Here is a 15761-nt window from a genome sequence, read left to right on the forward strand (position 1 = left end):
TTGCAAGTCATGCAGCAACTCCCGCCCTACTGTACTGTGATTGGCTAGTACTTGCTGGCTGTGAGCTTGAGCAGCTGTCTATCAACACAGTAGATAACCAACCATAATACAATTGCCCGTTCATCTGGTTTTGGCATGAGAACTGTTTGGGCAGTGTGTGAGCGTGAAATTGAGAGTAAAAGTGTGTGTCACATGCCAGAAGTGTGAGAGTTGGCATCCTGACCAACTACACCAGGTCCATAAGCTCTAAATGTAAATTTGATGCAAAAGTGCTTTTCTTTCTAATTCTAATGAGAATCTCCTTACAGTTTATTTCTGCCACAGTGCTGGCTCTCTTAAAGGATATCCTATTCTTGAGTGTGTCATTCACGTCACATAGACTCATCTGAATGGTGCTAGAGACAAACAGAGAGAGGTGACTTAATGCAGACAGTTTTCAGGTCTGGTTGAAAATTATCTGTTGAAAAGTAAGGCAGTGTTTGCTTAGACAGGTTATTATACACACTCTCACATTACACACGTTATTTGGCAAATGAATGTAGAAAATATTGTTTTGTTTTTCCTGCATCACAGCATTGCAGTCAAGTGATCTTTCTGTTCTACTCTCTGTGGTCATTGTTTCTATATTTGTTTCAATTTGTTCCTCTCTTATTTTCCTCTTTATTTCTATTTATTCATCTTCTGGGCCTTTTCTCTCTCTCAAACGTTCACACTCTCACCCTCCTCCTTTGTATTTCTTAATATTAACATTCCTTTCTACCCTATCTGATTGCTCCCTCGGTTTAAGTCGATTGATTTTCTGCCAACCTGTCTGTTTCCCCTGTCTGTTGGTCTGCCTGCCGTGCCGTGCCTGCCTCTCTGTCTGTCCACCTGCCTCTCCTCATCTCATTGTCTGTCTTCTGTCTTCATATGCTTGCTTTTTCTATTTTTATCCAGTTGTTTGTGAGCCTGCAGTGGGAGTGACTCAGTGTCTCTAAGCTCCAGTCCACTTTCATCTACCCCCTGCCTCACACACATACACAGACAAATACACACACTCCTCAGTTCTTATCTTCTCCATCAGATAACGTGACTATTATTTGTCAATCCGGATCAGTCTGTTGAGAGACAGCAGCAACAACAATAAAAATGGCCAGAGCTTTAAAAGCTATGATATGCAGACAGTGTTTTGAGGCACTGGGAAAATATTAGCTTCTGCAAGGACAGGGATTGTCAAAGCATGAAATTAGCATGCAACAGTACTTAATGTGATGCACCATTGTAGAACATTGTTAACTACAACTACTTGCAAGATTGGCCAGTTTAGCTTTCAAATGTTGGCAGGGAGAAAGAAATGACAGTAGAGGACAAGGTCAGGTCTGGTTAGGTTTACTCAATAGAGCACTCCTTTTCAGGTTTGCAAAACAAAAGTGAAATGAAAACAACCTAGTAGCTACTCCAGGTGCAAACTGGTTAACACATCATTTTAACCCCACAGTTGAGCAATTAAAAGTGGTATATAAGCAACTAAATTCTAAACAGCCTGCATTTATATTGTGTTTTTTAAGTCATATCAAACAGTCAAAGTGCAGGTAAAGCACTTTGGGAGATGGAAACCATTACACACGCTTACACCAGTGGTACACCATAAGGGGCAATTTGGGATCCCTCAGCACACAGACTGCAGGGGCTGGGGACTGAACCATGCACTGTCCAATTAGTGGCTGATCCTGCTCTCTCTGAGCCACAGCCGCCTAATAAATGTTTGCTTGTGACATGCAAGACACATTATATTATAGTATGTAAGGACATTTGTAACTGTTTATTTTAATTTATTTGTCAACAAATGTGACTTCGTAACTGTTGATAATTGCTTGAAAACACAGTATACAGGTATTTTTAATAATAACATTTAACATACATCAGTATTAAACCTATATTTTTTAATAGAAACAAAAACTATAGAGGAGGTTAAATGATTAGAGGATTGCACCACAGACTTGTGTTCATTTTCAAGAATTAATCACTTTGTTTTCTAAATGGACACCCTTGACATGACATAAAATCCCTTACAGTCAGACATGAAACATGGAGCACAAAAAAACATCTAGAGGAAATTTAATTCCTTGCTCATTCCGTTTGAGTTAAGACAACATGAAAGATCTGAACACTCTTTTTATTTTCTAATGAAATGCAAAACCCAAAGGTGGGTTGTTGGAATAAAAGAATGTGTCACAGAGTATGATTAAAAACTAAGGGGCTGCTTGAAAAATTGGGGCTGAGGCTTTGGCAAGTGCAGGAAGTAGCTTAAATAAAGATGGCAGGTAGGTATAGTTAGAAAAACAGGGTGAGCTTTTTAAAATTTTTGTTGGCATGAAGACAAGTGGAGAGCAGAGGAAGGAAAGAGCTAATGAGATACAGTTTTACTAAGAGGGATGTGTTTCTTTGGGAAAAAAAAAAAAGTAGCCAGAGGCAGCTAGCTAAAGCTTAGGGAGGATAGCAAAGCAAAGCAAAGCAAAGTAAAGATAAGAAGAGAAAAGAAAAGAAAAGAGCCATAGTAACAACATCCACAGCTTCTCAGAGTGATTGAAGGTAGAGGGTTGAGGAAGGTGGGCGGTTTATAGCATCAGAAATACAAGCCCTGACTCACCGCTGATTGTTGTTTGTATGTGTTTTTCCAGGACACAGTTAGTCAGATTTATGACTGTTGAAGGCTCAAGCTAACATATGCCCCTGAGGCAGATTTGGCTTTTTTTTTTAAACAAACAAACAAACAAACAAACAAACAAACCCCCCCCAAGGATTATAAATATTCATAGTCTGATGCATTTGTATTCTAAACCCATAGCTCAAGCACAACATGTATAAGAAAAGGATGCTATATAGGTAAAGATGCTATATACCTCATCTGCTGTATAGTCTGATGTAAACTTGAATATTCCCTTTCTCTGTGTCTCTGTCACAGGTGGAGCATGATGACTGCAGCCCCCATAACGTGACACTGGGTTACTACGTGGCCAGTGGAAAAACTGTCTACATTTCCTCCTTGGTGGTTGAGGCACTGAATGTTTATGGTTTTGACAAGCTGCTGTCTGACATCAGGCAGCACATCCCATTGGTTAAGGCAGTTCTGGTTCCCGTGGCAACCTGGGTGCCCACTCCGAGCATTCACCTGCAGTTGAAAACAGGTGCTAAAATCTGATAGAAAATAAGACAAATCAACCTTTATATACCAGAATCTGACAAAAAAGCTTGATTATGGTCTGATGATTTTCATGTTCAAGGATAAAGAAGAGCAGGGGTGAGAGCTATGCAGAGAAGAGAAGGGAGAGAATATGAGCAGGGGATGAGCAAAAAGATCCAAAATGCAATGAGAGGGCTGGGAGGGAGACACAAGGGAAGAGTAGAGCAGAGACAAAATTAGAAATTTCTGATTACATGTCTGCTCTCCTTTACTCTTCTCTGATACCCTAAATCCCGTACAAACTCCCATGATTGCAGAGCAAAGGCAAATTGGTCCATTCATTTAGTCAGCCTCTTAAGCCTCTTAAAAAAACACATTTCTGTGTATGCACACACACACACACACACACACACACACACACACACACACAAAATCTATCAAAATCTAAACTGAGGGAAGAAAAATCAGTGCAATTAACAAATTGTTTTTAAAGATGCATGTGCAAATTGGAGACCCATTACTTTTCTAAACTAAGAATTTTTCATTCAGGTTGGATCCACAGTGGTCAGAATAGATTCAGCTCACTAGCAACATTTGTTGGGGATTGGCAGTGGTGTTCTTAACTGCGATAAAGTCAATATGTATAGATTTTTTTAAACATGATTTTAGATATTAAACAAATGGTTAAATGACTACATGTAATGTAGTGTAGTGTTTTAGTGTTTTAGTTCATCATTATGGATTTTCAGCCTGCAACTTCATGTTTTGTGTTTTTTGGGGGTTTTTTGGGTGGCACGGTGGTGCAGTGGAGTTTGCATGTTCTCCCTGTGCTTGTGTGGGTTCTCTCTGGTTACTCCAGCTTCCTCCCACAGTCCAAAGACATGCAGGCTAATTGGTGACTCTAAATTGCCTGTAGGTGTGACTGTGAGTGTGAATGGTTGTTTGTGTGTATGTGTTGGCCCTGCCATGGACTGGCGATCCAGTACAGGGTGTACCCTGCTTCTCGCCCAGTGTCAGCTGCGATAGGCTCCAGCCCCTCCGTGACCCTTAATGGATAACCAGAATAGATAATGGTTGGATGGAACTTAATGTTTTTGCTCACTTTGAATGATCAGTGTTGTTTCCAGTACCATCTAGGAGCTGTTTTGTTTTTGTGAAACAACTCTGATAGTCCCACTGTACACTACCAGTACAGCACTAAACAACAGACAAAATGTTGTGAAATTCTGCCTTTAATCGCCAAAAATAACAGATAAGTGCTGTTTTAGGCTTCAGGGAAAGATCATATTGTTGGTTAATTGTTTAAAATGTGTAATATTTCACCCATCAGCTACTTCTTTTACAATATTGTCTCTCCTTAACCTAAACCAAGTGCTCTGAGTCAATGAAACAAGGATAAAACATTAATCATGCTATAGTTATCAGGATCTTGCGAGGAAACTCTTGGAATAAGTTGACAGTGGATACTTACCACTACTCCCCATTTAAATATTTACCCTGTTTATAAAAATGTATGTTACAAAATGTGTTTGCAAATGCACATTAGGTGAAGGTAAAAAAAAAGGAGGAGTCTGATAGAGTTCCTCCTGAATGATTGAGGGTGCAAAAAGCTACAGGAATAAGTCTCTTCATTCAAATCCTACACATAGTGGCTTTTATAATCATATTAACAATCACAATAATCAACTGGTGTAAGTCAGAGGGAAAACATGCCTGTCCTCATTGTTTTAATATCAACAGATCTATGATACATGGCCAAATGACACATTCCTTTACTTGTGATGTATACTGCAGTAAAGACTCTTCCCATGTTAGTGTGCAGTTGTGTATGAAGTAGACACTTGAAGAAGGAACAAAACTCCATTTCTGTCTTGTTCAGCTCATAAACTATAAATACACAGTAATTTACCAGTGCAATTTGCATATGATCACCAACTGGGTCAACAGTGTTTATCCCTTCAATGTGTTGCAGACCAGTGCAGTGCAGTTTTTTTGCCCCTTTTTTTTGGGTTGGGCGGGGGGGTGGGGGGGGATGATGAGCACTTGTAAGCACCACAGTATTTTGAATTTAGGTCAGAATATTGTTCCACCTCTCCTGTACCAGTCCTTTTAGAGTTTTCGAACAGAAAGACAGAGTGCAGGGAGAGAATAGAGGGTGACTGCGGTAAAGGAACGTTGACAAAATTAATAACATCCTCAATAATCTGCTGATGGACTCAATATTGTTTACCCTGTTTCTCCCGGTGTGGAGCTGTGTGATGCTGACAGATAACTCTTTTCAGTTGGTCTCATTGAAGGTAGTGGTGATAATCCTCTTTCTCTGTCTGCTTAGTTTTATCGGTCACACAGACAACATCTATCTAGGGCGCTATTTTCTTTAATACCTAAAATCCAGCCCCAGTTACAGATTCCAGATGCAGCTTAATGAAGTAGATTGTTGTAGAGTTTCTAAATAACTTTTCTTCCTGCAGCTCTTTCCCATTGTTTCAGTTGTAGTTCTAACATCAGACAACTGTTAGCTTACTATTGACTATGATTACTACTGAAGAAATTAGAAATAGATGGCATTAGAGGGGTTGCACCCTCCTGAAAAAATAGGTATAAGGTATTTATCTGAACATAAGGTATGTTTGGAAAAATTTGGAATTTGTGTAATAATCCCCTCCCCACCCCCCAACAGTGTTGAGGTTCGTCGGCCCGACAGACAACATCTACTCCTGCAGTTTTGTCCAGATGTTGGAACAGAGGCTTGAAAACGCCTTTGATGAAGCTCAGGACAAAGTGCTGGAGACCTACAACAGGCTCACTGTGGAGGTACTGCATGGTTTCATGGAGGCTACTTCAGACATCCAAGTCTGCATGTATGTCATATTTACATGTAGGCTGCCAGTCTGGCTAACATAGTGATAAAGATCTTAATAAAGTTCTGGACATTCATAACAATACAGCTTTTTACATGCCTGTTACATTGTGGCTACACTGTTGCTTCTGTTCCATCATTAAAGCACTTTACTGAAAATAAACATATAATAAATAGAAAATTGTTCTAGGATTTATTGATTATAGGTCACAAAAGTCAGATAATTTAGTACCAATATATCAAGAGAGGGAGTTACTAGAGGCACATAAACATGGTCAAAGCCCATTCTTCTATGGTACTGACTTATGTGTAAACCCTTTCGTTTCTCTTTCCTCCTCTTTGTTCTCTGCCTCTTGACCTCATTCCCATTTTCTATCTATATCAGCCTTCTCTGGCTGTCAAGGTACCCTCATGACTGCAGGATATGCATGCACACACCATCATAATCATAAAGTAGGTCTTAGCAAGCAGAGGAAGATATAGGATCCATTCATAATTCATCCTCTGAAATATTAATGCTCCTGGTGGAATGTGATGGGAATTCCTCGTATCTTGAATCATCATGCACTTTACCATGGTGACTCAGTCACATTATTTTCAGAGTACCACACAGGTCTTATTATAGGAGGAAAAAAAACATTGTTCCTTCAAAGTGTCACACTGCGTCTGGAGCTCTGTTATGCATTCTTTATGCACATCTTAGACATTTGGTATGATACCACTATATATTTCTGTATAAATGTCTGAATTATACATTTGCCCACTGCTGCTTGTTTGTGTGTTTGCTAAAAATAAAGAACTGAATAATCATTCCAATATTGTACAGATGGGGCACAGGCAGTAACTGAGTTGATTGGTTGAAATAGAATATTAAAATCTTTTTGTGCATCTATCCTCAGATCCAGAGTGTATCTCAGGAGCCGGGGTCTCCATCAGTCACTGTCGTGTACATGGTGAAGAATCAGGATGCGATTCTTAATGGGACAATCTCCAGCGGTCTCCTCAACCAGCTGACTGCTGAGCTGGTGGGCTACTTCCTGTTCTACCCACCACTGGTCATTGCTGAGCGTAAGTAAGCCCAAAATGCAACTAAAGGTACTAAGGGGTCATTCTTTAACTAGTGTAGCTGACAAATGAATTCTTATTAAAGGTCCTTTCTCATAAAACATGTGCACATCCTGCATTGTTTACATCCATTACAAAACTTTCCATATTACAGCAAAGGAATATTTGTTAGTGGAATGGTGTGAATCCAGGAGCAGGAATATGCATCATGTCACTTAGCTCGTGTTCTACCAGCCTCAAAAACACAATTCCATTCACCTTCTTTGTTTTGAAGTGTGTAGGAACATATCTAAATAAAACCAACATTACATGCATGGCTAGATACCACCAGATGTAATAAAATATGCTTTTTGTTTTGTGGGTGAATTTATCCTGTTGTGTTAATGTCCACATCATTTGATAGCAGATCAGTAAGCCTGCTACCATGAAACATAACCCAAACAGGTCTCATTCTCACAGTACGTACTGTACAATGAAACGTTACACATTTTCATATGCAAACTGAGGTCATCTGGCAACTTGTCTGGATATTGTGAGCAGCCAGCAGCTACATGACTCGGCTCTACAGCTTGGGGACATTTCATCCCTTGCTCATTGCTCATTTCTGAGCAATCATGGCAACAAAGAGTTGCTTCACTCTTTCGGCTAAAGACTTGGCTAGCTTTATCAAACCCACAATGAATGGTGACTACCCAACAAAAGAAAACCATCTTTTTCATAGACACTGGTAGACAGTAAAGATGAATTTGTAATCATTTACAAAGGGCTGTCAGAGGTGGGCAGTTTATCTGTGGATGAAGAGGCTCTGACAGATTAAATGGTTAATACAAAAATATACAGTTTGAAATGTTAATGTGAATGTTAAGATAACCTTTCATCCTTTTTGAGTGGATGCACCATGTCAAGCTTGTTTCCCCAACAACATCAAAAATAACATTATGTGTTGACATTCTGCTGCCTTGACATTGTGTCCTAATGACTGTTACTTCAGCTCACTCTGACAGAATGGAAATATTTTCTCTCCGCTACAGTCTGTGGTCATTTATAGTTCAAAGGGTGAAATTTTAGACTTAAATTTTTTTCCTAAAATTTTCATCATCTCTCTAACCTGTATTAGAAATTTTCTTCCCATAGTACCAGATTGCATTATATTTCTCCAAGGTAAACACCACACTAATAGACCTGGACATGCTGGTGTAGGTCTTGTATCAAAATATCGTTGCAGCAAAAAATCCTATACCACTAACCACCACACTAACTAGCTTTAGTATTACCCTCAAGCTGTGAATGTTGACTTGAAAATGACTAAGGATAGTGACAGCCCACATCCATGCTTCATTTGTTTTTGTGAGCTTTTCAGCAGCAGGAAGGGAACGAGTGTGCTGAGCTGAATTTAAATTCTAAAAAAAGATTTTTGCACTCAGAGCTTTATTTCAGTCTTGAAAGCCTAACCAGACAGAGGTTAGAGACTAGAATGGAGAACTGCAAGCAGTGAAGGATTTCATTATTTACACAGGAGGAACAAAATATTTGCAGCTTAGAGAAAGGACAGAATATGACCTAAAACAGCCCAGTGGCTCTTGGCTGGAGTTTTCACAGTGATGAGACTACTGCTACTTGTTTTCTGCCCACAGACCTGTACATTAGGAGGAGTCCAGTTGTTGTCCTTCTCATTATATGTAGCAGTTAGGGGTGCAACGGTCCAGGTAGCCCATGGTACGGTCTGTACCTTGGTTTATGGGTTTCGGTTCAGTTTCGGTACATGCTTTGTGCGTAGAGAGAACAATTTTTTTTCTCCCAAAATTATATCTTTAACTTTGCTTGTCAGCAAAAACTGCATTTCACAGTAAACACTTTCAAGTTAACTGTTACTAAACACAACACTTTCAAATGGTAAACTGCCCTTATTCCTTGACTAGTGGTATATACTGTACAGTACAATATGTATAAAAAATGTAAACATACAAAAATGTAAACAAAAAACACTTTCAAATGTTAAAGTGCCTCTTAGCCTTGATTACTGGTATACACTATACACTATATAGTTCTTCGACCACAGAAAAGGGCTGCAAATCTTTGGCAATGAATGCTGCCACTACACAGGTTATTTTCTTATGTTTGTCTAAACGGCAGGTCTGTTCAAAAGCGTTCTCGATAGACAGTTGTTGTTTTGTTGTTGTTACCTTTTCGAGTTGCTCGACTGTCCTGTGTTCAGGAACCTGTTATATCAGGATGCTTACGCTGGAGATGCTTGGTCATATTGCTTGTGTTTCCTTCTGAGTAGTGGACATGTTTCAAGCAACGTTTACAGACAGTGAAATTTCTGTTAATTGTTTTCACTCCCTCGTCGTTGTATTCAACAGCGCCAATGCAAAATGAACTGCAAAACCGAAAACCTGCAGTCCATAAGGGCATATTGGACCGTGCAGGGCGGACCGAACGGTTCAATATTTTACCAAGTACTGTTGCCTCCCTAGTAGCAGTGTGCCACTGGGTTGCGACAGACTTACACAGGCCATGTAGTGTGCCCTCTACAACACTGACTACTGACAACCATTGATTCCACCACAGGGCAATGCATGACTTTATGTATGTTTGACCTGCTTCTCAAAGGGGGTAATTGTACTTTGTGTAAGTAAAGACAGATGTCAGATCCTATATCCTGCAAAATATACTGATTTGTTTTTCCAAATATGTTTTGGATGTGGATGGTTAAGCATACAAAGAATTGAACTCTAAGCAGCAAGCAACCCTAATCAATATTTTTGTACAACCAAAGGTTCAAATGACTATAATGAGTGATTGTTCCTGGTGATGAACCCACAAAAGATATAACCTCTTTGCAGCTTTTGAGCTCCTTTCAGTTCATTTCTGCGTCTTTTTTTAACTATGTGAAAAAAGCTTTAATGCTTCCCCTGAATGCTACCTGCCCAGCAGACGCAGACAGACAAAGTAAGCAACTAGCTACTTAACATAGACGAGTATTGGCTTAAGAACCAAATGTGTCCCTCAAAAGTTGGTGGAGACAAAAAGAGAGTAAAAATCTGAGTTAAAGTGGTAACTGTTGCTGAACATCAGCCCCTAATTACAATGGAATGGCACACTGAATCATTTCCCAAGACTCTCTTGAGTCATCTGCTTTAAAAACATCATCGTGCTAGTCTGTGACATGCTAAAATGTAATGTAACAGGAAAACAAATAGAAGCCAGCAGGCTCCTTAATGTTAGTTAAACAGCATTTATCTGTTTCCTCACAGTAACAAGTACTGCTCTTCATACCAGACCAAGTAAGGCTGTAGCATCAAAAAGTGTAATGAATAAATATGTGTTAAATTGTTTATTAAACATTTCTCTTCTAACAGAAAAATTGCATAATTAACTTCTTTCAAAAGTTGTATAGGTTTGCTTTAATATTGGACATTCATCAGCATCCCTTCATTACTCAGCAGATATAAAACATGGTCCAATGTTAATGGATTAAACGGATTAAATAGATTAAAAATGTTAATCATGCGTAGTTACCTTGATCAGCTATTGTAGGGAAACTCTTGAAATAAGTTGACAATGCATACTTTGGAAATACATTCATTAAAAGAATTTTCCCATTATTATTATAGCATTACAAAACATACTTGGTAATGCACATTAGGTAGGCCCATACCTACCTTTACAAGGTATAGGTCTACTATGTCTACTATGTGACTCATGAGCAGACATAGATTTTCTACAGCAAAATGTTCTCATTTTTTCCTGTTTCTCATGTATCAGTCAGCTTAGAAAGACATCATGAATCACAGCAAACATTATTCACTGCAGCATTTCATGCAGACATGGTGTTTGCATTACTTGGCTCCATCTATTGAAAGACATGCAAGCATGAATGAAAGACCATAGACCCCATAGATGAGCTAAATGAGCTTAGTTTATATTCCACTCCAGCCCCTAATGCCATCTGTGACATTTTAAAAAGGCAAACAGCTGTACAGCTCCATATCATCTGAATTATGCCATAGGCAAGCTGTTGTCCATGTCCCACGAATGAGCTAATTTTAGCCTGTTAGATTAGTATCTATTTGTGCGTGCTCTCAACACCCAAAGGGCAAAAACATCACACTTCACACGGTCATGTCCAGACCCACTTGGAATCACCATGGAAACACTGTCTGCTCTTTTAAAAAACAGCTTCTTTTACTAAGAATGTGCAAATGATAGAATCATAGAAAATGATGAAAATAGATTAATGATCGGTCAAAGAATTCATAGAAATATCACTAATAACAGTGAATAGTCCCGACATTTATTGGTATATACACTTCCAACAATACAGCAATTTGAGCAGTTATGATGTCTTATTTTAGAATGAATAAGTCTCAATTTTTCCTGTCCTGTTCTGCACTATTTGCATTAGATTATTACAAAATATTTTGTGCTCTCCATCTGTCGTAGGAAATTACTGAGCCCTTTTACTATAAAAATGAAACTATTTGTGACTGATTTATCCATTCAGCAGGAACTAATGCTTTGGTCCGCAGACAGGGTAGGAGACTTAGAGACTATCACACTGTTTTGGTTTTTCCATGGGATTAGTTGATAATATGAAAAACATACATAATGACAGCCTGATCCTTTAAACCTATCATCTTAGTTTTGCTTTTTATTACATTCATGCAGGAGCTTTTACTATTTATTAATTTTCTTTCTGTTTTGGAATTATGCAACAAATTTTTCTAGCTTGTGTTGATGAAGTACTGGATTTGTCTGCTGGTTGAACAGATTCTCTTAAGGGCACTTCAGTGCTGTTTGACTTAAATGTTTATGTGAGCCTGTTTAAGTTGGAGAAGAGCTCAGTGAATGTAAATGTGCTCACATACAGATGCATCAGGGAGGTGGGTGCAGACAATCAAAGAACTGAGCAGAAATACTGGCTGGTGTTAACAGCGACTGCTTCTCCAACACCATTGACTTGAGCTAAACATAACTCTTGTCAAAGAGCCAGCTTGGAGGAGTTATGTGGACACAGATGGTAAAACAGGCAGAAGGGAAATAAGGATAGATAGGTTGACAGATGAAAAGGACACAGAAAGAGGCTGATGGACTGATGGAGTGATGATTTGTAGATAACAACAGGAGGAGACAGTTGGTTGGATGGAAAGGAGCAGACGTTTTAGGAAATGAGTTGGCTGACAGGTAAACAGGCACAGAATGAAACAGGTACAGAGGCACACAGACGGAAAGGGGGGGTAGATGGACAGTAGAAGTAGCAACAGATTAACAAAGGTTGATAATGAAACCTATCATTGAGGGTTTAATCAGATTTCGTCATCTGTGCCACACAAAACGTGCGCACGTTTTACTATTTCGAGCCATGACAACAGACAGGTTTTCTCTTCTAAGCTTCTGAGCACTGCACCTACTTCAAATGTCAAGACAACATTAGTTAGAGTATTTACGTTAATTTAATAGCCTACATAGTAACCCACAGGGCCTTAATCTGTGTGTTCACCTCAGATAACTGCTGCAGTTCGCACGAAGCTTTTATAACATTATATAACTGTCACAACCGCACCGGTAGGGTATTTACTCTGATGTTGTCTTGCTAGCTACTAATCAGTGTAACACTGATATCTGAAGTAACCTATGTGCAGTGCACTTCATGCTTCGGAGAGAAAGCCTGTCTGTTGTCATGGTTCCCTATATATACACTTAATTCGTAAGCACAAATCAAGTAAAACGTGAGAATGAATTGTATTTCGTGGGCACATCATGAGTAATCCGTTCGCACGTTTTACTATTTCGCTTGCGAGTTTGGAAAAAAATATGACGTGACCACTCCGGGGCTCCGTAGTACCAAGAACCAATGTTACAAATTTAAATGAAGACAGGCTTCAGCAGCTTCACATTCTGTCAAAATGAAGTTATATTATAGTTACATACGGGTGCCGGAAGATAGAACTAGGGCTAATGTCCCTGACAACAAAGTCACCGTTGGCAGATAGTGCGCGTAAAAAAGACTGGGGTTGGCGTCTGTCCATCTATGATTTTACAAACTTGTGACGTTTGCACTTAACCTGGTAAATTGTCGAACTGTGTTCTCTGCGGCTCCTGTGCGCTGACGCATTCGCGGGCCGTCCTGCCAAGACAGAGGCAGGGGAAACACTGCTTTCGTTCGGTCACGCTACACAGGTGGGCCACAGCTTCTACTTGGAGTCAACACTCTTGCTACACGTTTGAGTAGAAATACATCTATTCTCTATTCAGTATGCCGTAATTATCTGAAATAATGCAATAATAAATATGTATTGTTGTTGAGAATTAATCGTGGCGTTTATACTGGGGCACGTGCCCCCTCGTCTTCTTTTCTTTTTTTCCTTCCCTGGACACCAGAGAGTTTGGGTCGTTTTGACATTGTTGGTAATGCTTTCTGGGGTCATACTGCCTATGCCACAGGCTGGCCCATGATGTGCAAGTTAGGAAATGCATTAAAAGTTGGTCTGGTTCCACAAATTCATTTCCAGGTGGTGGTACAAAAGTATAAAAACTATAGATACCTTTAAGTTTTTCTCTTTCTCTCGCTTTGTTTCTCTCTCCAGCCCTTGAATACCATAACCTCAACACATCGACGGCAACCAAGAACTATTGGGTGATAACAGGTAAATTGCTCTTACAAACGTACATGCATGCATGTGCGTGCACACACACACACACCCCCACACACAAAAGTGCTACTGGGTGATAATCAAGTGGTAATCAAGAGCTGCATCGACTGGACAAAACAGCAGTTAGTTAAATGCCCTGGTGCATGTTGTGCAAATCAACACAATAATATTGGCAGTATTGGTTTCCTTCCATCCCACCACCCCTCCTTCCCCTCTTAACACCCCCTGCCTTACTTGCTCATTCACTCACTCTCTGTGCTCAGTGTCTTTAGCTGCCCTGTTCCTGGGAAAACTTATTGATGTATAATTCACAGCTTCCTGACTGGGGCAGAGGGAGAGATCACTTCACATCATATCACAGCTGAGTGTGAATGATGCTGAAGTGTGTGTGTGTGTGTGTGTGTGTGTGTGAGAGAGAGAGAGAGAGAGAGAGAGGAGAGAGAGAGAGAGAGAGGAACCTGACCATTGCTCCATCTCACTTATAGCCTCTAGTAAGAGATGCACTCAGGAGCAAGACTGAAGCAAGCACCTGTGTGTGTGTGTGTGTGTGTGTCTGTGTCTGTCTCTGTGTGTGTGCATGTGTCTGTTTCTGTGAGTGTGAGAGGAGATCAGTGTGTGATTGGTGTGTCACCACAGCTGTAATAGAAGTTTCTGGATGAACAGGTTTTAAATGAAAGGGACATCATCCAGTCCTCTCTAATATCCTACTCTGTCTCTTGTTTCTCTTTTCTTATCTGCTCCCTGTTCCCTCTTCATCAATACTGTCCTAAATGGTCTCTCTTTAATATTTTCTCACCTCCTCTGTCTTCGCACTCTCCTCTTCACAAATCCTTTTCTCACCCATTTTTTCCTTTCCTCTCTCCATTTTCCTCCTGCTTCATGTTTTTGCCTGTTTGCCTCTTTACCTGCCTGAATGCCTCTTTACCCCTAAATCCCTCCTCTGTCCTCTCTTGTCTCTCCTCACAGTGATCCAGGACGTGGACAGCTCCTCCCTGGAGGACAACTATCAGAGCTTTGCCAGCCTGATGGAGCAGCGGCTGGCCGAACTTTTCCTTGTGGCTGGTAGGCAGGGCTCTCGGACAGTACGATCCCGGCGTGCCAGCACTGTAGGGGGCTACACTGTACAGGTAGGTAGGACTGTTATGATAGCGATGTCAAGACTGTGCTTATTCTTTCACTTCTGTGTTTTGAAAGAACCAGTTTGCACCCATCCAAGTGATGATAGTCTTCACTTCTGCAAAGTGCTTATGGTATCGACTGAGGTCTAAGGTTAATCTTAGAGTTAAGATTAGTTTAGGTTATTTCACTAACAGAAATTACTTACTTTAATACCTTAATCATACGTTACTTCCGGATACTGAGCATTCCACCCCTACATATGGCTTTTTAGAGGCAGCCATCAGTTTGTACTTGTTTCAGTGATCAAAATCAACTTGGAAAGACCTGAAACTTGCTTGAGAAAAAGTAATCCATCATCCATCATAGGTCTAGACTGTACTCTTTAGATTATTATATTTACAGAGAGAAACCCAACAATTCCCACCATAAGCAAGCATTAAGCAACAATGGTAAGAAAAAACTTCCTTTTAAGAAACCTCGAGCACAACCAGACTCAGGGTGGGCAGCAATCTGCCTCGACCGGAGAAAGAGAGAGAAAGAGGGAAAGGGGGAGAGGTGGGGGGTAGAGAAAAGGGACAGGAGAACATAGCATAACACAGATTCAATGTAAAGATGTAAAATGGTATCAATTACGAATTGGCATTTTAATAACTTTTTGAAGTCGATTAACACGTGCCTTCCAGGCAAACCAAATAATAATATGTTGTCATGTCGTGTCACTGCTACTTTCTTAATGTTTCAAGTCACATCACTGTCACTTTATATAATGTTATAACTCTAATCTTAAACCAGATGAAGGATTTTTGTCTTCAGATGTCCGGATCTTCAGCTGTCAGAGAAACAAGCTGAGCAAACAGCTGCTCTCAACGTCCTGTGTCCGTGTCGCAGAGCAACACTG

General features: G+C 40.0%; 1 protein-coding gene across 1 annotated transcript in view; it reads left to right on the plus strand.

Annotated features, from left to right (window-relative positions):
• kiaa1549la (KIAA1549-like a) overlaps positions 1-15761 on the plus strand; it is a 97210-nt gene that overhangs the window by 37678 nt on the left and 43771 nt on the right. Inside the window, 5 exon segments of the mRNA XM_018704088.2 lie at positions 2945-3167; positions 5844-5977; positions 6923-7091; positions 13679-13738; positions 14711-14871. Of these exon segments, the coding sequence (XP_018559604.1) occupies positions 2945-3167; positions 5844-5977; positions 6923-7091; positions 13679-13738; positions 14711-14871 (747 nt within the window).

Source organism: Lates calcarifer, linkage group LG10 (assembly GCF_001640805.2).
Source record: "Lates calcarifer isolate ASB-BC8 linkage group LG10, TLL_Latcal_v3, whole genome shotgun sequence".
In the NCBI taxonomy this organism is placed as follows: Eukaryota; Metazoa; Chordata; class Actinopteri; family Centropomidae; genus Lates; species Lates calcarifer.